Below are 26,307 nucleotides of genomic sequence, written 5' to 3'. Positions count from 1 at the left end.
AATGGAGTATTACTTATTAAGCAATCTCTGATAATTAATCGTTTTTTAATTGAGGGGACTAAAGATAAAAATTGTCTAATCACTTATCTTTTTAAATTCTCATTCACTTTTCTCGGATTTTCTAATGGTTATCCTTAAAGCTGATGCCTGCCTTGCATATATATATATATATATATATAGGGGAAACCCTGGTAAAATAGGGTACCGGGGTAAATAAGGACCCATTAGTATAACATAAACTATATTTTTGGCTCAGTCATTAATGAAGGTATGTAATGGTGCCACTTAAAGATATTTGTCAGCAAACATGTGTAAAAATTGGCGCTTGATTACTTTCCGAACACTCTGTTTTTCGTTTCTGTAAATAATTCTTATAAGTTTCTGATAATTTCGAAGTGTTCAGTACAAAGTCTGGACTAATAGAGTAAATTCTCACTCAAGTCATTTAATTTATAATATATTTAAGTATAATTTCGTTAGTCGTGATATTAATTTATATACGATATATGTGTGTATAATATTTAAATACACACTTTGTATGGTTAAGGGGCAAAACCGTTCGGGGTAAGATCGGATCACATACCTTCATCAATGTCTGAATCAGGAATATAATTTATGTTATATTAATGGGTCCTTGATTTACCCTATTTTACCTTGGTTTCCCCTAATAAATGTATTTATTGTAAAGAAATATATGAACTAACAAAATTACAAGAAGGATGGGTACAATGCATAAAATGTTTCAAATGGGCTCATGAAGGATGAACTAACTGGAGAATTGAAGATTTACATAATTTCTCATGAAATAAATGCTAAGTCTCTATCAACTGTTCGTATGCGATTTGAATCCGTGGAGTACCCTATTTTACTCATGGGTCAGGGTAAAATCGTAAATTGTTTTTTTTTTTTTTAAGTTAACATTTGATTTATCAAAAATAAAAATAATCATTTAATTTTGTATCACCACTTTAAATAAAGTTTATATTAAATAAAAGTCGTTTTATTTACAATTTTCTTTTATTAAAAACCTAAATATAAACCTTTATCCTTAAGGGCGTCATTGTACCCCGGTCACCCCTACATACAATGAATTTCAAACAATTCTTTCTTTCATTCCAGTGTACAAAACTCAACTCAAAATCACGACTAATTGCTATTTTTATTCTTAATATCATTTCTTTTATAACTAGAGCAATGAAATATTCCACAGGTGAGTTATTATAATAGTTTTAAGGAGGGAGAGGGAGAAGTGATTGGAGCATTTTCGTCATTAAAACTTGTCCCATTAATTATCTCGTAAAAAACGAATAAGACGAGAAAAAAGAAGATTGATATCGAAATGTGTAGCGAGCAGGATGGCGTCGAGTCTTTATGAATGGATCGATCGTAGCTAATCGAGTAGAGGAGGTGTAAGTTTTCTTTACTCGGTACGATCTGCTTTTTTACTCGCGCGCGCTCACCGCAACAATCAGCTAAGCTCGCCTGTATGCATATATACTCTTCCAGTTATCTCCGGATAGACGATATCACTGCCCGCCCGCTGACACGTCCGTATGATTCATCCCAAGAAAGATTTTTCACGCCTCTCTCTCTCTCTCTCTCTCTCTCTCTGTTTCGGTATAGTACACGTACCTTATATATATATATATATATACAAATCGGTTTATGAATCATGCAGCGTCATCATCACGACTCACCACGCGGTCAACACCGTAAACCGGGTACTTTAAACTGATTCATTAACAAAATTTCAATCCTATATTTTACACAAAATAAAAGTCTGAAAAAATTTTAATTGGCATGGAGTTACCCCACACAGCTGTAATTATTCACAGCGTTATAGACGTTATAATTTTTCGTTTTCAAAGTTTACTTTCATTTTGTCAATTAAAATATACAAGACTCTCTTTCTTTGAAATCCGAGATGATATGAAATATTGAAAAGATAAAGTGTGTGTGTGTCTGAGGCAAACAATTAATCCCCTTTTCTTCAAAAACGAGAAATTTTCTGAGAAAATTTCTTCGATACTCTACTTTCAGCTTCGACGCGAATAATTCGTTGAAATTTTCTTGTTTATTTCTTTCTTTTCAAAGCATCGATTATTTTTCTCAACGAATCACACATTCTCCCTTTCCTTCCACGACACGACACACGAGACAATATCAAATAAAACTGTCGACTACTAATATAAGAAATATTAGATCAGATTTGTTCAATTCTTCTTATATACATTAACAAAATTCTATAGATTCCGAAAAAAAAAAAAAAATAAATAAATAAATTTTCAATTTTCCAAGAAAACTCTGATTTGCCGAGAGTCACCGATGATTACTCGAGATTTCTTATCAATTTTTTTTCCAAGCATTGGCTAATCTTATCAATTAATCAGACTTTTCTGTCTCTAGAATTTCAGAGGGAGAGAGAGAGAGAGAGAGAGAGACGATATAAATGGAAAAATTGGAGGAAAGGAATTAATTCGGGCCTAGAGTCTCATTTGCCTAATTGGAATGTTGATTGAAAAATCTTAACGAGGAACGTATAGTTACGCTTAATCAATCAATAATTTAAAACAAATTCATTATCCGATATTAAAGAAAAGAAAAAAAAAAGTAGGGTAAATATTCTATTTGTTTACTTTAGAGAGATGCAATAATGGTTTATTTGAAAGTTTTCGAGAGTAATAAGAAAGCGGAGAAAAAACAAGTGTGAGTAATCTGAACTTTGATATCGACTAAGGATGTCTGTTTGATAAGAGCAGCGGCAGCACAGTGCGTAGGTGCGACCGTATACTTTACAGCTCGAGACAGATTAAAACCCACGTTCTTATTTTTTCCCCGGCCAGCGCCATCTTTCGATCCTCTCTTTATTTATCTCACAGAGAAGCTTCAATTCTTACACGCGTTTCCCACAAACTTTCTTTACCTCTGCCGATGGCACATTTAAAAAAATACTAATCAATAAAGGAAGACACGCATAAATCTTGACAAAAGTATACATGCACGAAAGAAAAAAACCATAGAGAGCTATATCTCTCTAGTTTATAGGGGAAAACTATATTTATCAGAAATTGTGAGAAAGAAAAATTAACGTTATCCCCCGTCGAGATGAAGAATCTTTTATTTATTTATTTTTTTTTCCGGCAAAGAGGAAATAGCTAAGAATGAGCGAGAGTCGAGAGGAATCCGTTGTCTTTCAATGATAAATTCGTGTAGAGTACGTGCGTGCAGGAGCTAAAAGTGCAAATCCGAGGAAAGATGAGACGATGGAATTGCGCAATGATCCTCGAGCGCCTTTTACTGGGAAAAATGAGTTTTCGTGCAATAATGGAGAGAGAGAGAGTGGGATTGGCTGCATGGACCACTAGAGCCAACTCTGCTTTCTCGCTCGCTCAGTCATCTCCGCGTGCGTTATCGATCGATCCGATAAGGCTACAGGGACTCACTTGGAAGAATTTACCGGTTATCAATCAGCTTATCAATCACCAACCACGTCCGAGCGAACGAATCACACAGCACTCGTGGAAACGAATTAACTCTTCGTCAGTCCTCAACTTGGACCAATCACCACCAACAACATTTCTAATATATTTTTCTCATCAAATTTATTAACTCTTCGCAAAATATATCCCTTAGGCTTCTTTCTTCGTCGATCAAAAGAGTATATATATATATATAGATGCAAATACAATTTATCTCTCGGAATAATATTTCTACAAACCTAGCCCTCGCATTAATTGACAACAACAACAAAACTTGAATGCAAAATCAACATGTATTTTTTACAAGTTTTTTTTAGTGTCACCTGTCCCCCCCCCCCCCCCCCTTTGTTCTGTCTGTAATCAAATCTTGCATGTGTTAAATTTGATCCACTTCCCGGTTTCCGATTGAGCTGAAATTTTGCATGCATGTATAAATCGGATGACAATGCAATAAAATTAAAGAGAGAAAAAAAAAACTTTTTTAAAAAGAAGCTTTTTTGTTAATAACATGAAGTAAAAAGTTAAAAAATGAATTAACTCTAATAAGAAATATAACACTTTATAAGTTCAATGTAACCTTTATTATAAATAAAAGCGTGTTACATTTTGATAGCAAGAGGAAAAAGAAGGTGCTAAATGTTCTTAATTATAACATCAAAATGTAACATGCTTTTATTTATAACAAAGGTTACAATGAACTTATAAAGTATTATATTTCTTATTAGAGTTAATTTATTGTTTAACTTTTTACTTCATTTTATTAACAAATAATAAAAGCTTCTTTTTAAAAAGGGTTTTTTTTTTCCTTTAATTTCATATGTAACTAAGATGGAATATAAAGAGAGAAAAAGAGTTTATCGATCTTCGAACAAATTGGGTTTCGAATTCATGTTTACATGCATCGTGTTGCGGCGTTCTTCCATCTTTGACATTTCGCCAAGGGAACGACCATCGTCATTCATCATCCTTTTGATGAATTCTAGGAAAAACCAAGAGACTCGCGCAGTTCCTATAGTGCTTTTGTCGAATAATTGCATCTCGTAATAAATTATTGAATTTATTAGCAGTGCAAACGTTAAGACGAGGCGAGACGATAGACAAGAGGCTCGTCGCGCTGGGGAGAAATGAAAGATTAACGGTGAAACACGCGAAGAGCGGGATGCGCCTTATCCCAATTTCGCAAATGAGCGTAAGCCGTCGATCGAAGGCTCTCCTAAAACCATACAAGCGTGAACCTTAATCTAGTTTGCTCCATCCATATATATCACCTATGCATACAGGGTCAGACACTCGCGCGAAGAAGCGTTCCTTCGAACCATATAGGCAGCTTAACACACACACACATATGTATATATACAGATATGCAAGAAAATTTACATATCCTCATAAAGTTATCGTTGCTAAGAGAGGAACGTTTTCTCGCATCTGAACCATTTCAAACGCGAGGATTTTCCATCTTACCGAATCTCCGCACGGCGTTTACTATAAATTTTCTTCGTCTCCCTGTACGCATATATGATGTATAGTATCAAGTGTAAGAGCCTATTCGGTAGGACGTTGAAAATTTTTCAAACTATTCAATTTTTTCCAATGAACGTACACAGAAGCTTGTAGGTATAATACTGTTGAATAAAGAATATAAAAGCAACTTTGACACTACGTTTCGTCGCGTTGACAATCTAAAGAAATTCCTCCAGATCTACTCTCACATTTCCCAGAAGCTTATCAATTAGTCGTTGATAAAACAGTGAAATATTTTTGAATAGAATCATCGGTCTGGCGACGGCCACGCACGCGCGCATATTAGTGGATAAGAAGGAATTTGACCTTATTGAGTGAGAAAGAGAGTATTTAATACGATTAACCACGGGCGTTCAACTATACAATTAACGAAGGTTAAGTAAACCTTTTTGCTGGAAATACCTATTCTTCCTAATGTACAAACAACTAGAAACCTGTTTCCCCATGGCTTTTGCGAACGATATACTACTACTCGGAAGGTTATTGCTTGTGTGTGTGTGTGTGTGTGTTATACGGGACGAGTCGATTGGGCCGATGCAGTCGAGGCCCGCTCGATACGAAGAACAAGAAACGTCGACGTTGCAATCCTCTTCCTTCGGGGAAGAGACCTAAACAAGAGTTTTAACGGGTAGGTCGAGCGAGCGAGGAACGTGCCAACTCTTCAACTCCGTCGTCGTCGCGCGTAAACCAAGCAAGAAACAGATGCACGCGCGGTGTAACGGCTAAACACACAGTCCTGAGAAGGTATATACTGCGAGTGAGAAATAATTACAGTCACATCGCACAGTGTATACCTACTCCTAAATCTCTTTTAAACTCTCAAAATCAAAAGAAAACACTTTCGCTTGATTATATAACGCTGGCCCACTGGCCCAGACCCACCCCCCCCCCCCCTCCTCCATTCGCACTGCTTCCATCGACAAACTCGATCGTTTACGCGATAAAACAACTCGGCAAGACTCTATCGTAAAACTATAAATATGCGCCTTTCTTTCCATCTTTCTTACCGCGCAAAAAGCATTTTTCTTCAATCTTACAGAGCGTATTTGTAAAAGAAAGAAAAAATCTCAAGACGCGTTGCAGTGTTTTCTTTGATTTTCTTCTTCAAAGAGATTTCCATGCGATTCCTTGCTAAATAATTTCTCTCGTCGTATCAACGTAACGCATAATAGGTATATACATGTGGAACAACGGAGAGAAACAATCTCGCTATAGTTATATAGCTCTTTCGTCATTGGTGCATGGCCAGCAGCCAACTTGTCCATTTAGACGTGTTGCGTTATAGTAGATAAGCCATGCGGTTTCTGTGACCGAGTGGTGAGGAGGGTGCGGGGAGGTTTTCAAAGGGTCTCGTAGTGGGATCGAGTAAAGTTAGGGTGTCGAGGAGAGGGAGGGGGTATTTTTCTCCCTATGACGCCGTTCGAAGGTCTCATGGTGGGAACGATTTTAGTAGTTAGGGTATAGTGAAGGGGAGGGGGTATTTTTCACCCTATGGTACCGTTGGTTAGTTATCCTACGGGATTCTAGTCGAGTCGAGGGAAAGTTTCTTCGCCCTACGGAGTCGACGGTTGGGCTACGTAAAGTATAACTAACCATCGACTTCATAGGGTGACGAATACCCTCTCCCTCCTCACTATACCCTAACTAAAATTGCTCCCACCATGAGACCTTCGAACGGCGTCATAGGGAGAAAAATACCCCCTCCCTCTCCTCGAAACCCTAACTTTACTCGATCCCACTACGAGACCCTTTGAAAACCTCCCCGCACCCCCCTCACCGCCCGGTCACAGGAACCGCATAGCTTATCCACTTGCTTGAGATTATAAAAAAAATCAGCTCTTTATGGATCGCAGAAAAAAATGTCAATAAATATTATCAACACACACGCACGCACGCCAGGATTCCATCCTGTTTACTCATTCCGACGTGTCAAATCTCTATAAAGATTTGGCACGTTGCGTGGGAGAGGAGGGGATTTCCTTCTCTCTCTCTCTCTCTCTCATTTCTTCACTCCTTCGCCGCTCTCGTCGTCACTCTTTTCCTCTCCCCTTCGAATCAATGCGTAATATGGTACAAATGACAAGTACCATCATGTACTTAGAGGTACTGCAAAAAATTCTACGGTCCTCACTTACCACATTTACTCTTATTATAATGGATTAAGAGTAAAGATTTTCATCGGTTGCGACGACTTCGCGCGCAACAATTTTTCTACGAGTAAAAACTTTCGCGTCACGGTTCTTGCGAAAGTTGAAAGAACCTTTATTATGCGCAGGATAGGATCCGAGCCACGACGATCGACGTCCCATTGCGAGGAGCATTCATTCTCACCCGCCTCCTCTTATACATATGTATAGATGTATATAGGACGAAATTGCTTCTCTTATATATATACATATACCTATATGGCGAGGTACCTGATGAGCTTTTTTTGCCTTTTCGAAACATAGATAAAAAACAAATGCTACAAGAAAGTAACAAGTGTCATTTTATTGGCTTTGTACTTTCAAAAATATAGTATATATTCTAGGCTGTGTTTCAAAATTCACTGCCAATACTACTGGCACTGAAATTTCTACATTTTATGTCACATATCTTATAGAAATGACAGTACCGACAGTTAATTTTGAAACACGCGGCCTATATATAGGAAATTTCTCCCTTTCCCTCAATAAATTAATGAGATTAAATATTTTTTACATTTAATAAGAGAGAGAGAGAGAGAGAGAGAGAGAGAGAGAGTAAGCGCGCGCACTAAAGTCATTGGCACAGGTGCATTGTACGAAAATACGTACTTTGTTGTTTGAGCAGAGGAGTCATTCGACGCTGAAGAGATTCGATTGTTCCTTTTCTTACCCCCCCCCCCCTCCCTCTCGCTGTCTCGACACACATAAAGAAACACGCGACGTTCCAGCAAGTTTCCCGATTAAAGAGCATGTACGCGCATACTATATATATATATATATATATATATATATATAGGAGCGAGCGCACAATAGCGTGGCACTCGAGCGACGAGCGAGTATATAGAGTGCACGAACACATTAAAAGTTAAATACGTGCCAATCGTGCGAAACGTTCCATCTCTTGCAAAAGCTATTTCGCACGTTCCCTGCATGTCCGCCTGACCAACATTACACGTGTTCAAGTACAGTAGAATCGCTCCCTTATTATTCACCGCATGGCCGCATTCAATGTCTCTTTAATGCTGACAGATAAAGTTATACGTGTACATTGATGCAAACAAATAATCGTTCGATACAAATTCTCGTCATCCAAACAAATAATAACTAAATTGACACACTTTTGCAGCGACGAGATTATTGTATTTTTGTTTACATCGATGCTTGATTCAGCGAAGAAGAACGGTTGCTCCTCGAGCGCCTTTTTCCACGAAGCAACAAAGTTTGTTTTGATCCGCAAAAAGTTGAGAACGCGTTTGAGACTCAAGTTTTGTTACTCCTATGATAAAGGGGGGGGGGGGGGGACCGATAGGTGTGTATATGCATACGGCGCGGTGGCTCTCCTCCGCATGGGCAGAGCCACTTTTTAACCTGCCACGCCGAGTACATACGTATATAGTATGTGTACACACGACGTATGTTATTTTTCTCGTGCGACGTACGCGCCCCGATCGTCGTCGAGGTAATCGGGCAGAGAATATCGGAGGAATCGACTCGATCGTCCCACGTGGCCTCCAACATTTTCTCTCGGAAGCACCTCACTTCGTTCGTCATATGCCTTCCTGAAACCTCTCGATACTTCCCTTTTCTCTCGTCGCAAATGTAAAACTGCTACTATCTCCTGCCTTCCCGCATCAATCATTCGATCGTACACATGTACGTTTCGCGTCGTTTTATAAATACGAGAAAAAAAGAGGCGCGAACGCGAGACTAACCTCTAAATTTTTGCCTCTCCAACGTTCTCTCTCGGCAAAGTCGATTATTCGATCGATACGGAACGCCTTTATGTAGAGTATTTTCAAGATCGGCGCATCTCTCGAGCACGATGCAATCTTTCGTCGTCCGAAGCGTGGGAAAAGAGTCGTGGTGCGGGCGGGCGGGCGAGGAAGCAACGCAACGCCACTCGCAACTTTCGATGCAGCAGTTGTGGCTTGTGCACGCCACCGTAAAAAGCAGCTTCCACTACCTGCACCACCATGCACCTACGGCAGGACCAGGCAGGACTGTCGACCGACTGTGCATGGAATTCTTGCAGTAGTACGCAAGAGGAGGCGCTGGCATCGCGCGCGCATGCGCGACTCCGCCATGTTTTCCAGCCTGCCAAAAATCCAGCAATCTCCTGTACACGGACCGTGGCAGCAAATACAATGATAGACAAGTGTCAATGTGTAACTATATAAGTATAAATAAATTACACCCAAAAACTGTGAAAATTGACCGATAGTTTGTGCTAATAGTATGCATATACGCCAATACGCATTCTCATCTCATTATCATTGTGTTGATGTGCATGGTCCCTATATAGGTTGTAGCGCTCGTTCTTCGAGGCACGAGTCACGACGTTCCAACCATGTTTCTTCCGGCCGTTGTAATTTGGAAAAATGCAGGGCTGGAAACCTTAGAATTTCAAGACAAAATTGCAGTAATCATTCTAGGTAGACGGTAATTCCATGCGAAAATGATAAATTGTTATTTAATTTATCTAGTTTTACTTCAGAGTGTCTTCATTTCAAGCTCCCGAACATAAAAAATGCTTTTTTGTTTTCAAATTCTGAGGTTTCCAGGCCTGAATTTTTTCAAATTACAACGGCCCTTCCAGTTCAACGTGCGAATTTAAAGCTTGTGAAACTCTCTTAATCCTGCACTAGATCCAACAGTTGACACTTTATTAATTCTTAAACAAGAATTTCTCATATAATTTTTTGTCGCTTCTCCCAATCGCGAGAAGAGAGTATCCAAGCAACTATTTCCCAATAGTACATTGTGTTACAAGGGCCGAAAGTTGACGATTGCAAACGAGCGTGAAGTTGGCAGCCCTCGCTTCGCTCGTGCTGCCATCACACGAGTGCAATCGTCAATTTCTGGCCCGAGTAACACGCGATATTTTTTATAACAAGTGTAGGAAAAGTTGCTGTTTTTAGCAAACAGTTCGAATATTGATAACAGGTCAGCGTCAAGCTAAGTAGTGTAAGCAGATGAGAACAAAAAAGGGGGGTCAAGGGGGCGAAGCCCCTCGCTGGGGGTTTGGGGGTCGGAGCCCCCCATCAAAGAAACATAGCAGGCTTATGATAAAAATTTTAATGTATCTCAGTTTTTAATTAAAAGTAATGGAACAAATTTGTTGAATTGTTAATAACAATTGAAAATATTTTAACGTCTTGTAATTATCGCGAATAACAAAGCTGTGTAGTCATGGGAACTATTAGTTTTGTTGCTATGTACTTTTGCTGTAAATACAGGTTTTTAGCATTGGCAGTATATGAGCGAACATAGCCATACTAACTGTATAAAAATTTCAATAAATGTTGTGATCGATTGATCTTCTTTTTTTTTGCAATATATATAGGCTACTTAATTTTCAGCCCTAGGATCGAAAGTAACTTTTCGTTCGATTAAAAACTCCCAAGGGACGAAAGTAGAGTAAACCGCTATTACGCATGTGCGAGTAAGACTAGCATGAAAACAGTTACTTTCGGTTCAAAAAACTAGGCTCTGAAAACAGCCACTTTTCATGCACTTGTCATAAAAAATTTATATAGCTATCGTATTTAGAAGAGGTTCAAAGTAAACCAGGTATTTATATTGAAATAACAGTGGTTGTTGAGAACGATTGCTTCTTCGCATGATCGACGACGTTTGGATGGAATTCCAATAAAGGTAGGCAGGTCTGTGCGTGCACCGCGCATGCGCGGCGTGAGACGAAGAGGTTGATAAAGGCTGAAAGAAGTTTGACGGTGCACGATAGTCGCGAGTGTTTGGTGAGGACGACGAATCGCAGTTAAAGGCGTGCTAATTTGTCTCGTTCGCGTTGTACGAACATGCATACGCGGTAGGTTAGCTTCGTTAAAGATGCTGGAGGAGCGGAATGGCCAGCCGCTATAGAGGTTAACTTTTGCTTTAAGGATAGACCGCAACGTCGATGACCAATCATCGTCGTATAGCCAATCTCATATATATATATATATATATATAAGTACATACAACCATCGCGAGAATAAATAAGCGAAATGGCGTAACGCGAGCACCGATCGTTGCACGTGTCATCTTCCTTCCCGTCGCAGCCCTTCAAATCCCACCAAGATCGGTGCGATGGATACCATCGAGTTTTATGGCCCTTTGAAAATTACCACCTTTTTACTTTGTCGCGTCACGTGACCAAATAGCCACGTATTTCAAATAAAACGCGCGGGAGTCTATTTAATATAATTTTAACGAGACTCGAGAGCTGGCAGTGAGGCAAAAATGCGAGCAAAAATGGAAGAAAATGATTCGTTTGTTGAAAATTGGTACTATAGTCTTGTTACACGTTCTTTATAACGGAATAGCACGCACGCCTCTTTCAACAATTTTTCTCCTTATATATTAAGAAATCCCTCTCGAATCAAGCAAGCAACTCGTAATTAACGCAAACCGCATCGTAATTACAGAATTATCTCTCTTCGATGATAAAATAAAAGAAAAAAAAAAAAAAAAACAGTTTGTAAAAATCGATCGAAGCTTGGTTGCAATGAACGAAACGAGTAAGTTTTCTTTTACAGTAAACTATATATGTATACTACTCGATCTCTACATTCGAAACAACGTGTTCCCTCGTAAAAAAAAAAAAAAAAAAAACCAAACAAATATTTCGTAACTCTTGGTAGGCGATATCGACCGAGATACTGTACAAGTTTTACAAATATTTTTGACAATTCGCGCGAGAAATGGTAAGAAAATCTTTTCCATTTGTTCATTCGAGCTAATGAATCATTGAGACTGTGAAACCGAAGGAATTAAGCCGATAACTATACCGATATATACCCCGGCCAGTCTGTGATTGTAAATTTTGATAAGCGCTCTACGTATATCTATGTCACATATGTATATAGGTCGAGCAACGAGGAGGATCCGCGAAGAAAAGAAACGGTGTGGCGGATCGATGCATGTTCCATTAATCTCGTGTACGAGCCACAGGCAGGCAAAAGGTAGATCGCCACGCCGTGAGAGAATAATATCGCGCGAATATACCGTTTTGATTTGTGCCATTTGGTTCCGGAGTGTAAGTGACGAGTCAGGCGTAACCATACTCCAACAGAGAGAGAGAGAGAGAGAGAGAGAAAATTCTCCTCCCTAGAAAATTAACAGATCTTCGCTGCTTTCACCGCAGAGGAGTTTTTACCGTACAGCGTATATTCTGATATATATATGTGCGACGACAAATATGGACACGTTGACGCTTCTTCTTGGCCTCTCGTACTTTCATTATTAACGCAACCTTTAAAACATCCGGAGATAAGGGCCGATCGCGCGCACTGCACGTACGCTGAACAACGAGGAGAGAGAAAACCTATTATATATTGGCAGCAGGTGCGGACTGATAACGAGAGAGATCGAGGCTCGGGATTCGGATAACGACTCCCCCCCCCCCTCCCCCCAACGCCTTGCGTTAAACACTCCAATCAGCTCCATGTACGCGAGCGACCCATGGGTTTAAAAGTTATTTTTACAATTTGCCGTGAAACCGTGCATGGAAGTTACGGTGCAATAGTCATTGCAGCGCGATCGTAAAAGTGTGGAAAATGACAAAAATCTAGCGTGTATAATGGTGACTCTCTTGATAGCGCGCGTTTCCAAGAATTCCTTAGGCCTCGCAGCAACAACAGCGGTGACCGCGACGAGTTCTTCGTAGAGTGTATATATAGGTATAGCTGGAGCAGCTAGAGGATACAGAGCGCGGGGGGGGAGGTTCGAAAAGGCTCGGAAAGACGGCCGATATCGCGTCCAAGCAGAACTCTGCTGGCCAAATGGGGCGAAAGTGACGTCACGAGGTGCGTTAGCCAGTCTCACGCCACACAAAACGATGAAAAAATCCGTCAATGAGAAAAGCCTGCCTGAATCTTTCTGCGCTCATCTCTGTAATACATGTATGTATATATGTGTGTGTAGGTGTGGTTCCTTGGGAAAAAGAGCGTGAGAGAAAAAAAGAAAGCGCGTGCGTCTAATCGATTGGAAAACCCGTTAAATTCCTGTACCTTATATACATATATACACCGAGTGGAAAGACGTCGTTGACCACGTATAATTGTTAAGGACGCGTGCGCGCGCGCGCTTCTTGGCCAAAGAAAACTCTTTGATAATTAATTCAACTGACGAATCTACGTCAAGCTTCGAGCTTCTAAATCGGTAAACGAGCATAAGTTATACTTACAAAAAATCATTATATTACTCGTAAGACACGAGCGAAAATCTTACCGATCGACCAGTGACGAATCTACGTCGAACTTTGACCTTCTAAATCGGTAAACGAACATAAATTATATTTACAAAAAAAATTCTTCCGTTGCTCGTAAGACCGGAACGAAAATATCCTACCGACCGACCAGATTCGTACATTCTTTGTGTGTACGCGGGGTATAAAAAAGAACAAATATTGCTTATCGATTTACACCAATAGCCAAGAATTGCCGCAGGGCGATAAATCCAGGTTGATTGCGAAATCTTCGATAGAGGTGGAATGGCGGAACGATCGACGCGGGCGCCAAGGTTAATCGCGTGCGTCGTGCGTGTTCACCCGGTATATGCACGGCGCATAGAACCCTCCCCCTTAACGAACAGGAGCACCGGGTCAGTCAGATATTGCTATATGCTACCGTGACAAATTACGAAATAGCAGAATCTCCTTTATATACATATATTTCTAAACGATCCTGATGCTCCGATATAAGAATATGCTGATCGACCTTGACCCTATTTCTGCTAAAAACCAACATTTCCATTTGAGAAGATTAATTGATTTCAATAAATCTTTCATTTCCGAGTTCCCATCTTCATAAAAACTTTTTGCTTGCAGCGATAGTTCCAAGAAAAGTATACTGTTTTTCTTATATCTGATACATAAATCGAGATATGGTATATAGATACAATTAACGCATAGGCCTAGGAACACTTCGAGACTCCTCCCACTCCCCTTTTACTGTTTGGGATCCTTCAATTGAAGAATTAATATTGATTACACGTAAAATCTATCTTTTGATTTTTTGTTTTAAAAAGAGGAATTAAATTCGCAGATTTTCTCCAATTCGAACAAAAAACGTTTTTCACGCGTCACGCCCACGCCCACCGGAAATACTCCGCCCTTCTTAAGATTTTGCTCGTCTCGTAAGGCGAAAATTAATACAATATTTCGCGCGTATTTCAATATAGTTTCCTCCTCCGATATAAATATTCTCTTATTTTATTGCGCGTTACACTTTGCATCGTTTTCTAATTCCAAAGAGCTTTCAACGCCAATGTTTATTTGCGCAAAGAGAAACGGGCGGACATGGTGAATTTCTTTTGATTATCAATTGATAGGGAGGGAGGGGGGGGGGGGGGGGGTGGGTGGGTGGGTTCTGCAAGCGAGGAGAGGCCCTATATAAAACAACGGCAGTAAGAATTTCCGCTTGCGCAACACACACACACACAACGTTAGCCAGGCCACTGTTGTATTCCATGGCGTTGGGGGAAAAGTCGATGCGCGAGCGCGATCGTAGTCGAATCGTTTCGAATTCCAATTGCGAGCTAGCGTGTCCTTGCAGCAATGGAGAAAGTTACGGTGCTCTGCTGAATAAACTTCCTTTTCCACGTTTCGCAGTGATCGTGAGAGCACGCGGATTGACTGGCTGGTTCATCGATGGGAGCAAAAAAGATCGTTTATAGAAGAGTTTTCGACCGACCTCCTCGTGCGAAAAAGTTATCAGCCTCTTATCGGTTATCTATCTCAGAACTCGGAATTATTTGCACATTTCAACTATTTACTGTAGTCACTGATAGGGAGTTCCTATCAGTGACTATGGTAAACAATTGAAATGCGCAAAAATGTCTGAGATCTCGCGTGGTCCCAGCAACGCCGCGGAGACGACGAGAAATCTTGAAAGAGAAATTTTTTAATCTTTAACCGTTCGACTGTTGAGCAGCGCTATCGCGCTCTTCTCGTAAATGCCAAGTTTCTGTAAACAATTGGTATTTTTCTTGTTGCAATGCAACGCAAGTGAGTTTATTGTATGAAAAGTGTTTGACATATTTTCCCATGCACACGCGCAATTAGTGCCGCAGTTTTGGCACACGTCCGAAAAAATACGTCAGCAGCCAAACGGTTAATAACACTGCAGCACACTCGAATTATACGTGGAATTTTTATCGAAGAAATTTGTAATTCCATGAGAGATTTCATATTCGACGTGAATTAATCGGACACACCCGCTCTCGTACGCACCACGCACGCGGAGGCAAAAGAAATTATGAAGATAATTCTCTCTTTACAAATTTAATAAAGAAACAATTGAAAACCCGTTCCTTTATCTCCATACAGAATTGTTGGAAAAACGATTGCAATTATTTCATTTTTGCGCGACCTGTAGAATGGAAGGAGTGGGGGTATACAGGTCGCGCGTTTCGTGAAAAATTCGGCCGAAACGACGCTAAAACAGATTCATCTCCGTAATTATAAGGAATATCAATTTTTCTCCACAGCATCCTTCAAAAATCCTTTCTATTTGCAACGTGAAAAAAAAAGGAAGGTGGTATATCTCTCACAGTTTAACACGAAGAGATAAAGGAGTTTAAGGTTCGCACTTGAAAATGAACATAAGAACGAAAGTGCAGTCTGCGAGCGCGAAGCATATACGCGTAGGTATAGCGAAGACAGAGCAGAAACATTCCATTTCTTGACCGTTTTAACGATAACACTGACGAAATATCGGGTATATAGGATATGTAGGGACAGTGGGGGGGGGGGGGGGGGATAACGGCTCGCGCCCGAGGACGGGCAGAGGGGGTATTTTATTGTATCGAATGTGTGTGTGTGTGTGTGTGTGTGGAGGAGACGACGCGAGAGGCTCGCACGTAGCGCGAGATATTGCGATTCATTCAAGTTTCACGAGTATGTGTGACCGGTGAGGTGAATCATGAGATACGTACACGTACGTACGCGTTCGCGTTTGTGTTCAACTGCTAACGGGTGCGTGTCCCGCGCCCCCCCCCCCCCCCCCCCACCCCATCGCGAAACCCCCCACCACTGCATATACCACCGCTTTACCGGTTATCCCGATCGCGATTGTGCGCGTGCGCGTGCATGTTTGTAACATATCGGGCGTGCCCACTTGTCCAGGCCGTAAAGGACCCACCTTCCACGCGTCCACGCACATTCGCCAAATTCAAAGTCACACGCGGATCCTACGACTCAACTTGTGTCATACTACGCCTACTTTCGAATTTCTATCGCGAAACGAAGGAAAAATGAGCCACTCAGGGAGGAGGACTCGGAAAGCAAAAAAGACTTTTTTTGACTATCGATAGTACCTATTTTTCTCCTTGGCCTCCGAACCTAATTTGTTTCTCGACAAATTCATCGTTAAAAATATATGTAAAGTATCGAGGTAAAGTTCGCCGAGACACGAGTCGTTTGACGTAATAGCGGAAAAACGAGAGCTTAGGAATGCACGCGCGATTAACGGAGGTAGGAAAAATTTCTCCATAAATCGAGACCGTTAATCGAACGACTGTTCCTAATCGGTAATTAATGCACAAAGAATAGTGCTTGTTTAATCATTATGCTTTTCCTGCGGCTCTTTCGTCATTTTAATCTACCAGCCCCAAATATCGCTTAGTCACGGTGCTATCACTCTCTTCCAGTAACAATTTTATTTATTCTTCCAACGGATCCGAAAATTACCTTCAAAAATTCTATAGTCGCCTGCAATAATAATGGCGAGTAGCAAGTTTCCTAGGGAAAAAATGCTTGGAATGCGAAGATGAATTATTTATACCGAGTAGCCGGATGGGGATTAAAGAACTCGAATTTACTGCTTTGGAACAAGTTTTAGCGTACAGAACATGCTATAGTGTGTACATATATATATAAAAGGGGATTTTTCTTAGGTCTGGTATAACATATCGTTACATTGAATATAAATAATAGGAAATGGAAAATATTCCGCACTTGAGGAAAAATCAGTGGAACCTTCTCAATTTACTCATTTTTCGTTATAAACATTAATGAAAAACATTTGCCTAGCGAATAGACTCATAATTTTCCTCGTAATATACACAATGACGAAGTTTAAACAAGCCGCGCGTGTTCGGTAATTGCCTGACTCGTGAGAAATCGATGCATAGTATATTGTATAAATACATATACACGCGCCATGGTATGTATTAGGTTCTCAGATATATCTTGCCTCGCCGAGATGTATTCGGCGAATTGAAAGATGTAACTTTCGATAGCGCGCTTGAATATTCCCAATGAGGCAGGCAGGCGGCATCCATATTTCCCCATAGCGCGCGCAACAGCAGGATCATTCATAATTATCTTGAAAATGTCAACCTCTCTGCACCAAGTATCAACGACTCCTATCAAAAATATACGTCTGTAGCCGAGGAGAGAAGGAGACGCGTTGAAAGATCAGAAAAGAGCTATTGGAGAGATCTTCGATGAAAATGTCAGTTCATCTCTCGTTCGATCGCATCGCTGTACGCGATGATAAATAAATCGCGTGTCCTTATTCACAAACGCGTATATATGTATACTTATAGGAACTCTCGGGAGCTCCGCAAAATACCGTCAAGCGCGTGTACGCGTATAGTTTCCATGTTCCGAGCGGCACGTAAAGATATGGAAAAAGGCGAGTTATTAAAAGCGGAGCAAGAGCAACGGAACGGTGGCTACACCGATATGCTCGGTGAAAATAAGACACGAAGCGAGCGTAAAGTTAGGGAAGGCTATCGGTGTGTAGGAGGGAAAACTGTGAGAACGATCGTGGGCCAGTGAATGAGAGTTTGCGAGACGCACAAATTGACAGTTGGAAAAGCTGAAATACTTGCGAGGAATTCCATGAGAAAAGCGGAGGAAGAAGGGGAGCCGTGAGAGGAAAAGAGAGACGAGAGGGGAGTAAGAGGGAGGGAAGGGTAGGGGCGGGGATTGAAGAATAAGCTCGCCATCGCCCGCGGCTAGTAACCGAAAAGGCAAAACTGCCAAGAGCTCCGAAGAGCCACGGCAGCCACCACCAACTGGTTTTTGGCGATATCACGGTTATGTGTCGGCGAAAATCTCGGGAGTTCTACGGTGTTGCTGGCCGAGAAGACGGGCCAGCGTCCGTGTGTGTCGTTTGACTGGGAAAAGAGAGAGAGAGAGAGAGAGAGAGAGAGATAGAGAGATGAGGGAGGAGGGGAGGAAGGGAGGAAGTAGACAGTGTGAGAGAGAAAGAGAGAGACCTGGCTGTAAGGTAGAATGAGACGGTTTGGTATTGCGGAGCTCGGAGAGCAAGAAAGAAAGATGACTGTACGACTCACCCAGAGCTCCGTACCCCAGCTCATTTTTGCTGGGCCGGGTAAACCAAGCGTGAAACAACAACTTCACACAACACTTCACATGTATCGGCACCACACAATCCGTCCTCTCGTCTTACGGCTAGCGTACTCCGAAAACGCATGAAAATCACGCATTAGACTTGTCGCGCACAGTCACGGAAAAACTTTCAACATGTCGTCCTGTAACCACTGACTGGCCGGACCCGACTGTCCATCGAAAACCGCCCGGAATTTGGCACAGCTGGCTCTCCCTACCGGCGGCCCGACAAATCTTCTCACACTGCAAAACAGCAGTGGGAGAAAATCGAACCAGCTACCTTCCCTGATTGGCTGACCTGATCTTTAAACGGCTCTTCCCGCCATTCCTCCCACTTTTCTTCTCTATCCTATCATCGCTTGTTTACTTGCTCGAGATGTTTCAAATCATATGCTCTTTTTTTAAAACAGATATGCCAAAACATCTTTTCAAGAATTCGAGTTAATGCGCAATTCCGTAGTCTAAAGCGTAGCTGTTGCTTCTCTACGATCCTTTCTCTTTCTTCGCCATTTTCTTCCGAGTAGACGTTTTCCTATTATACTCTTATTATATTAGTGTTTCTCGCGATAAGGACCCTATTATTCCTTCTATTAAACCGCAAACAGCTGATAATTTAACACAAGTCTTGATCGGTTTCTCACATGGCAGTCAGGTCATGGCACAATTAAATTTCTAACGACACCACTCTGTTGCCATGACATTGTTGCTGAACAGTTTTTCTCCTCTTGTCATTGCATCTTTATTGTTAATTTGCGATAATTCAAAGTGAACAGCTTCTAGCGAGGATATATATATGTATATACAAAATTTCATACTGTCACAATTGATTATATAGTATACTAGTGAATGGGGTGCGCGTAAATGGAAAATGGCGCTGGATGACTCGAACCAAGTATCAAAGGTCGGGCGTTGCAGTTTTCCTCCGTTGATCTGTTCTGTCCCTCTGTGTTATATCATTGAAAATTGAAACGTTGATCGATCGATCACGTTGCGAACGGAGCTAAATAATATTTCAGTTTTTCTTGTAATTTTCATCGATGCATTCGTGACAGACAGACAGTCGTCTCCACTCGTTAGACAAAGCAGTGAATGTGGATGAAGGAAGAAATGAGTACTCATTATGGAGGTTGTAACAACAATACAAACAAACGTATATCAGACTTTATTTATAACACAGTATTATTACATTTCTTTATTTATATTTATTTCATGTTTCCCTCTTACATAAAGTTGCAAATATTATCATAGGTTAGCTGTCAATTCCTTGCTACTTCTTTTGTGCGACTTTAACCAGATATTTTCTTGTATTGCTGCAGGTGGTGGATTTATTTAGCAAGGTCAATCAAAGCCTGAGTGCTTATCTCTTTTCAAAATGGACAGGGGGCTTTATAAAAGAATATTATGCCTTGAAGGCAATATATGCAATACTTATTTTAATCTTATTGGCATCTCTGATCATTACTGCGATGCTATTTCGAAAATGGAAGAACAAGCCATTATTCCCAGAGGTGAAAGATTTTGTTGCCGGTGTTGGCAGTGGGAAGCCCCGCTTCAGAAAACGAGACAAAGTACTATTTTATGGCAGAAAAATGTTGAGAAAAGTGAAATCTATCAGTGGCCAAGTTCATCCCACTGGCCAGGGCAAGAAAAGAAGAGCTGTTATGAGATTTGCCCGTCGACTTTTACAGCTTAAGAAAGAAACGGTTCCCCAGCAACTAAAGGTACGTATGATTCATATAAAAGTGCACCCTCTATTCAAATTTTTACACTAAAAATACTCAATTTTATTTTCAAAGGTATTGGAGCCTCCTGCTGAATATTTAGAAGAAGATCTTGGACCTGGCGATAGAGTACCGCCTGATGCTTTATATATGCTGCAAAGTATCAGGGTCTTTGGACACTTTGAGAAACCAGTTTTTCTAAAGCTTTGCAAACATACAGAAATTGTGAGCTTGCCAGCTGGGAGTACTCTCTTCAAAATCGGGGATCCAGATGAGAGCTTGTTCATTGTTCAACAGGGCTTGGTCAATGTATTCATCGTTGGTCCAGATAATTCCCAGATCTCTTTAAAAGTAGTAAAGACTGGCGAATCAGTAACGAGTCTTCTTAGTTTTACGGATGTACTTACAGGGCATACAAGTACATACAAAACTGTCTCTGCCAAAACCATAGAAGATTCTGTTGTTGTAAAGCTACCTATGAGTGCTTTTCAAGAAGTAATTTATAAACATTTATTGTGGCTATCGTGCCAAATTTATATGACAAGACAATCTAACGATTTTCTCTGCAAAATCTTGTAGGTTTTTCAAGATCATCCTGAAGCCTTTGTTCGAGTGATCCAGGTCATTATGGTACGTTTGCAAAGAGTAACGTTCACGGCGCTGCATCAATATCTTGGCCTTTCTTCAGAGCTAATCAATCAAGGATCTCATAAGAAGAAGCAAAGTCCTTTTTCCGGCTCTCCGGTTAGTTCAAGAGTGACAGAAAAATTTCATGCACAAAATTTAGTCAGTATAATCTAATGTATTTTCAAATTTTGAACAGAACGACGGAAGCGAAGTGTCGCAACGTGATGCTACTAGTTCGAACAATACATCCATTACCCAACCGGTACCCATATTGGTAAACCGACGGTAAATGTTGAATTTTCAGTATTCCCTTAATTCATACTCTGTAATCTTGACATTGCATTCATTGTAGATCGAGGGTAAGCTTGGATTGGAAGAGCCAGGGCCCTAGCTCTCAGTCAGGTCCGAATCAGGTAGATATGGTACCGGAATGTGACTCCCATTGGACGAATGCGTCGCATACAACTATTGGACTAACGCCACAATCATCTAATTTTTACGGGACACAGATAGATCCTACCCAGTCCGGTTCAGGACACTCCGGTAGAAAAAGATCAACAACCGAGGGAGTCCAACAGCAACAATTGGATGAGGCTCAGCTTGTGCAAATTGCAACAGATGCATTTGTTAAAGAGTTGGGTTTGAAGGACGACGCTATTCTCAAAGATGGTAAAGTTCAGATAAGGGAAGTGCAAGCTGGTACTTATTTAATGAAGGAAGAGTCGCATAAGGTAAATTGAAATTAAATAACGGGGGAGAGGATTGTGACGACGACCTTCAAGATGAAACGTTTTAATCATCAATCATTGCTTATCCTTATAGGACGTTGCTCTTGTCTATGTGATATCTGGATCACTGGTGATGAGTCAGCGTGTAACAGAAGGACGTGACGAAGGTCAAGAGGTACACATGTTCAGTGCTCATCAAGGTGAAATTGTCGGTGGCTTAGCCGTGTTAACCGGAGAACCATCCTTTTACACGATCAGGGCGAAACATTCGAGTCGTATAGCCCTTCTCAGTAAATCAACATTTTTCGCCATTATGCGCGAACAACCTACCGTGGTACTTCACGTTGCTCATACAGTCGTTCGTAGATTGAGTCCGTTCGTCAGACAGGTAAATATAATTTTTTACACAAGAGGAAAATATATATCTGTGCTTCTCTTAATCATTGTATGCTGTAATTTAGGTGGATTTTGCTCTAGATTGGCTATTTCTCGAAAGTGGTCGGGCGGTTTATCGTCAGGGTGACGAGTCCGATTCTACATTCATCGTTTTAAGTGGACGTCTCAGATCGGTAATAACGTACAAAGACGGAAAAAAAGAACTGGTAGCGGAGTATGGTAAAGGCGATCTAGTAGGAATCGTGGAAATGGTTACGCAAACTCCCAGATCCACTACCGTCATGGCAGTTCGTGATTCTGAATTGGCAAAATTACCCGAAGGCTTGTTTAACGTTATTAAACTTCGTTTTCCAATCGTCGTCACGAGACTTATAAATCTGCTTGGTCACCGTATACTTGGCTCCTGGCAGCAAGCACCGATGAAAAGAAAACTTGGAAAACAGTAAGTACTTGTTTGCAATTATTTAAAAAAAAGGTATTAACTATAGAGCCGATCGTTCATCAAGTAGCTAAACTTGAAATGCTATATTTTATATAGGCAAACTGCTGCGACGGTGGACGCACGACCATATCGTGTTAATTTCTCAACAGTTGCCATAGTTCCAGTGTCGGATGATGTTCCTTTAACTGCATTTACTTATGAGTTGTATCATTCGCTATGCGCGATCGGGCCTTGTATGCGTCTCACGTCTGACGTAGTGAAAAAGGTAAAGAATTCAAATAAATATTCGGAATGCTATAACCACCATAGCCGTTGTATTGAAAGTCGTGGAAATTGCTATATATCTGTAAATATTTGCAGACTTTGGGCTCTACCATAATGGAGCCAGTAAACGAATATCGATTAACATCGTGGCTGGCGCAGCAAGAAGATCAGCATCGTATTACATTATATCAATGTGATTCTAGCTATACTTTGTGGACTCAAAGGTGTTGCCGTCAAGCGGATTGTATTCTAATAGTAGGATTGGGTGATCGACCTCCTTCGATAGGCAGGACAGAACGCGAAATAGAGCGTTTAGCTATGAGGACTCAAAAAGAATTGGTTTTATTGCACAAAGAACAAACCGGTCAGCGACCTTCCAATACGGTTCAGTGGCTGAACATGAGAACATGGATTTCTAGTCACCATCACATTCAGTGTCCCAAGAGGATGTTTACCAGAAAGTCGCAATATAGAATTGTAAGAGTTTCATAACTCGCATCTTCATCGTTCTAGTTATTTACAATTTGTTATCGTTTAGGGGTTTTTTAATTCAATTTTTATTTTACAGAATGAATTGTATTCGAAAGTTCTAATGTCAGAGCCCAATGTGCACAGCGATTTTAGCAGACTGGCACGTTGGCTGACCGGAACGTCGGTTGGACTCGTTCTCGGTGGTGGAGGAGCAAGGGGTGCGGCTCACGTTGGGATGTTAAAAGCCATCATCGAGGCGGGTATACCGATTGACATGGTTGGAGGAGTGAGTATCGGTGCATTCATGGGTGCTTTATGGTGTATGGAGAAAAACATTACAGCGACTACTCAGAAAGCGCGAGAATGGTCAAAGGTAATATTATGTTTTTTTGTACTACCATGAAGGAAGAGGAAATACGAGAGGTCTTCGTTTATAAGAAATTATTTTTATTTAAATAGAAAATGACGCAATGGTGGAGGCAAATCTTGGATCTGACTTATCCAATGACTTCAATGTTTACTGGAAAAGATTTTAATAATACGATACAAGCCACTTTTGGCGACACTTACATCGAGGATCTGTGGTTACCATACTTCACAATAACGACTGACATAACTGCCTCTTGTATGCGCACGCATACACACGGTCTGTATACGAACACGCGTAATTTGCTTTCTCAATTAGTCAAAAGCATCAATAGTCTTTGATTAAAAAGTTTGTCTTAGATGAACTTTCACCCGCTTCTTTCTAAAGAAAATGTTCTCGATCATTGCTACCAGTCAGTGCTTCTTTTCTTGTTTTTCTGCATAAATGCTGTTACCCCCTCCTGAGAATGTCTTCATTTCACTCATTACCGTAGAACATTGCTAATTATAAAAAACCATGCATTAACAGCGGGAGTGAGCTTTCTGGGTAATCGTTGTTGACGTACTCTCCGTTTCAAATTTCTCATTTATAAAATCCAAAGAGGAGATTTGTGTAGCTTCGTTTTTTTCCATAAAATAGAGAAAACGAATGAAATGTTTCAATGTCGAGGAAGAATTTTGATGTTTTATTTCTGCTATATGTTAATTATTATAGGCAAAGATATAATTAAATTTTGCTAGACCTATTAAAATTACAATAACTTGATGGTATTTAGGGTCGCTGTGGCGCTATATTCGGGGCTCGATGTCCTTGTCAGGCTATATGCCACCTATGTGTGACCCAGTCGACGGACATCTCCTGCTTGACGGCGGGTACGTCAATAACCTTCCAGGTAACTTTTCTTCTCCAAGTGCCACAGAGCTTTGTGAATATTTATTACTCTTTTCTTTAATTTATAAAATAGTTAAACTATAATATCTCTCCCCCTTTCCTTCTAAGATAATTCACATAAAATTACATTCAATCGTATTATGTTACTATGACAAAATATTTGTAAATACCGTCTTTCCTTAAAAAAAATGTGCTATAATTAATAATTAATATTGAGGAAAAAGTATAACAGTGAAGAAATACTATACGGGACATTTGTTCGCTGTTACAAATCTTTCAAAATAATAAATTTTTTACTCGAGTTCCGGACACTTGGTCATAGTTATTAAAATGAGAAAGTTTCTTCATTGTTGATCTCACTCCCGTTGAAAAAAGATGCATCTATCAAATTCTGAATATCTAAGTATACTCGGCTCAGGTTCGCTATGGAGATACATTCGAGCCAGTATGACTATTGCGGGTGTTTTTCCTCCGCTTTCCGATCCTCTTGATGGGCATCTTTTGGTCGACGGATGTTATGTTAATAATGTGCCAGGTATTTTCAGTCATAGCCGCCGGCGTCGCTTTAAATTATGCTTTATTTAAGAGAAAAAAAAAAAAAAAAAAAACAGAATACGCGTAGAAAGAAATAAGTTTGATTCATACCGCTCCCACTTTAAACTCTTTTTCAAGCTGACGAAATGCTAAGGCAAGGAGCGCATCACATCCTGGCCATCGACGTTGGATCACAGGACGACACGGATCTCACGAATTACGGAGATTCCTTATCCGGCTGGTGGTTATTATGGAAGCGGTGGAATCCATTCGCGACGACCGTCAAAGTTCCTAATTTACCTGATATACAGTCGAGACTTGCTTACGTTAGTTGCGTCAGGCAACTGGAGGAAGTTAAGAATTCTGATTACTGCGAGTACATCAGACCTCCGATAGATAGATACAAGACCCTGCAATTCGCCAATTTTGACGAAATTAAAGATGTCGGATATCATCATGGTAATTATTATGAACATAGTCATATTCGGTAAATGATAAACAATTAATTGTCAATTTTTATTATTGTCCAAACAATGCAGGAAAGACGTATTTCGATGGTCAGACAAAAGCTGGTGTCTTACCAAGATTTAACGCTGATCGAGAAATCGCAAGAGCTCTGAGAGCAAAGAATCAAGCACACCAGTCGTCAGCTTCGTCGTACACTTTTACCGACTTGGCTCAAATGGTTTGCAAAGTCTCTCAGCGTAATCGATTCGTGGATGTTGAATTGGACTCTGATTCTGACGATTTGGAAGAGTACGAGGCTGATCTGGAAGAAGACGCGCACGAGGTGGGATATGTTTCCGAGCCTACTGTTGGAAATTTAGACCAGGTATTTTTGTCGTGATCACTTTTCTAGAATGATTGCATTATATCCCTAAGTAACGGTTTTCCCTCGATTCATTACAGAGTCCCGAAGACAAGCGTTTACGTCGAAGAACAGGGGTCTCTCTAAGTCTTTCTGATACTGAAGCAGAGTCAGAACTGGAGTATCATCCAAAGATGTTTTGAAAGTTACCAGAGAGTAAGAGAGATAACAGAGTCACGGCTTTATAAAAAATTTTTTGATCATTTTTATTCTCAATCAAATGTAGGTTCAAACTGATGATTGCGCAGTTTTAGTTTTATCAAATGTCTTATATTTACGTAATAAAAGTACAAATACGATGGAGAATAGCCATGTTATGCAGGATTTTGTGTGTATAACAATGTGATTTATTCTTAGTATGTAAGTACTAATTCTTGTAAAGAGCTTGTTATAACATGATTACAAAATATAACGATTCTATGATTTTTAAAAAGTTATATGATTTCTATGGTC

At 40.4% G+C, this 26,307-nt stretch overlaps 2 protein-coding genes across 7 annotated transcripts in view; one reads left to right on the top strand and one right to left on the bottom strand.

Annotated features, from left to right (window-relative positions):
* Window positions 1-18,714, bottom strand: part of Cip4 (formin-binding protein 1-like Cip4) — a 79,676-nt gene extending 60,962 nt beyond the window's left edge. For 2 of the 4 annotated variants that reach the window (XM_066732116.1, XM_066732118.1), the window contains exon 1: window positions 18,491-18,714. In XM_066732116.1, coding sequence (XP_066588213.1) covers window positions 18,491-18,514 — 24 coding nt within the window. In that variant the 5' untranslated portion in view covers window positions 18,515-18,714. The remainder of the gene's footprint in view (window positions 1-18,490) is intronic. The other 2 variants (XM_066732119.1, XM_066732120.1) reach the window with 1 other exon arrangement.
* Window positions 18,715-19,109: 395 nt separating this feature from the next.
* On the top strand, window positions 19,110-26,290 carry sws (patatin like phospholipase domain containing sws). Of its 3 annotated transcripts, XM_066732110.1 has the most exons (16): window positions 19,120-19,695; window positions 19,862-20,266; window positions 20,342-20,761; window positions 20,846-21,010; window positions 21,090-21,178; window positions 21,246-21,624; window positions 21,716-22,009; window positions 22,083-22,459; window positions 22,556-22,724; window positions 22,820-23,200; window positions 23,292-23,567; window positions 23,654-23,840; window positions 24,871-24,987; window positions 25,125-25,445; window positions 25,526-25,818; window positions 25,896-26,290. In XM_066732110.1, the coding sequence occupies exons 1-16, from the start codon at window positions 19,666-19,668 to the stop codon at window positions 25,995-25,997; spliced, it is 4,005 nt and encodes a 1,334-aa protein (XP_066588207.1). In that variant the 5' UTR covers window positions 19,120-19,665; the 3' UTR covers window positions 25,998-26,290. The 3 variants fall into 3 exon arrangements, with proteins under 3 accessions (XP_066588209.1, XP_066588207.1, XP_066588208.1); XM_066732111.1 differs by lacking the exon at window positions 24,871-24,987 and having other exon boundaries at window positions 25,896-26,289; XM_066732112.1 differs by lacking the exons at window positions 24,871-24,987; window positions 25,125-25,445; window positions 25,526-25,818; window positions 25,896-26,290 and adding an exon at window positions 24,337-24,822 and having other exon boundaries at window positions 19,110-19,695.
* The last annotated feature ends 17 nt before the right edge of the window (window positions 26,291-26,307 follow it).

This window comes from Prorops nasuta, unplaced genomic scaffold (assembly GCF_024137725.1).
Source record: "Prorops nasuta isolate Cenicafe-Biocafe unplaced genomic scaffold, Cenicafe_Pnas_1.2 PNAS00009, whole genome shotgun sequence".
Classification (NCBI taxonomy): domain Eukaryota; kingdom Metazoa; phylum Arthropoda; class Insecta; order Hymenoptera; family Bethylidae; genus Prorops; species Prorops nasuta.
The sequence above is the reverse complement of the archived record's forward strand: the minus strand, read 5'-3'. Positions and strand labels throughout refer to the sequence as shown.

Coding starts and splice junctions, on each gene's coding strand:
- sws (XM_066732110.1), top strand. CDS start 19,666: ATGGAGGTTGTAACAACAATACAAACAAAC. Junction 20,762..20,845: donor CTATGAGTGCTTTTCAAGAA/GTAATTTATAAA, acceptor AAAATCTTGTAG/GTTTTTCAAGATCATCCTGA. Junction 21,179..21,245: donor CCCATATTGGTAAACCGACG/GTAAATGTTGAA, acceptor CATTCATTGTAG/ATCGAGGGTAAGCTTGGATT.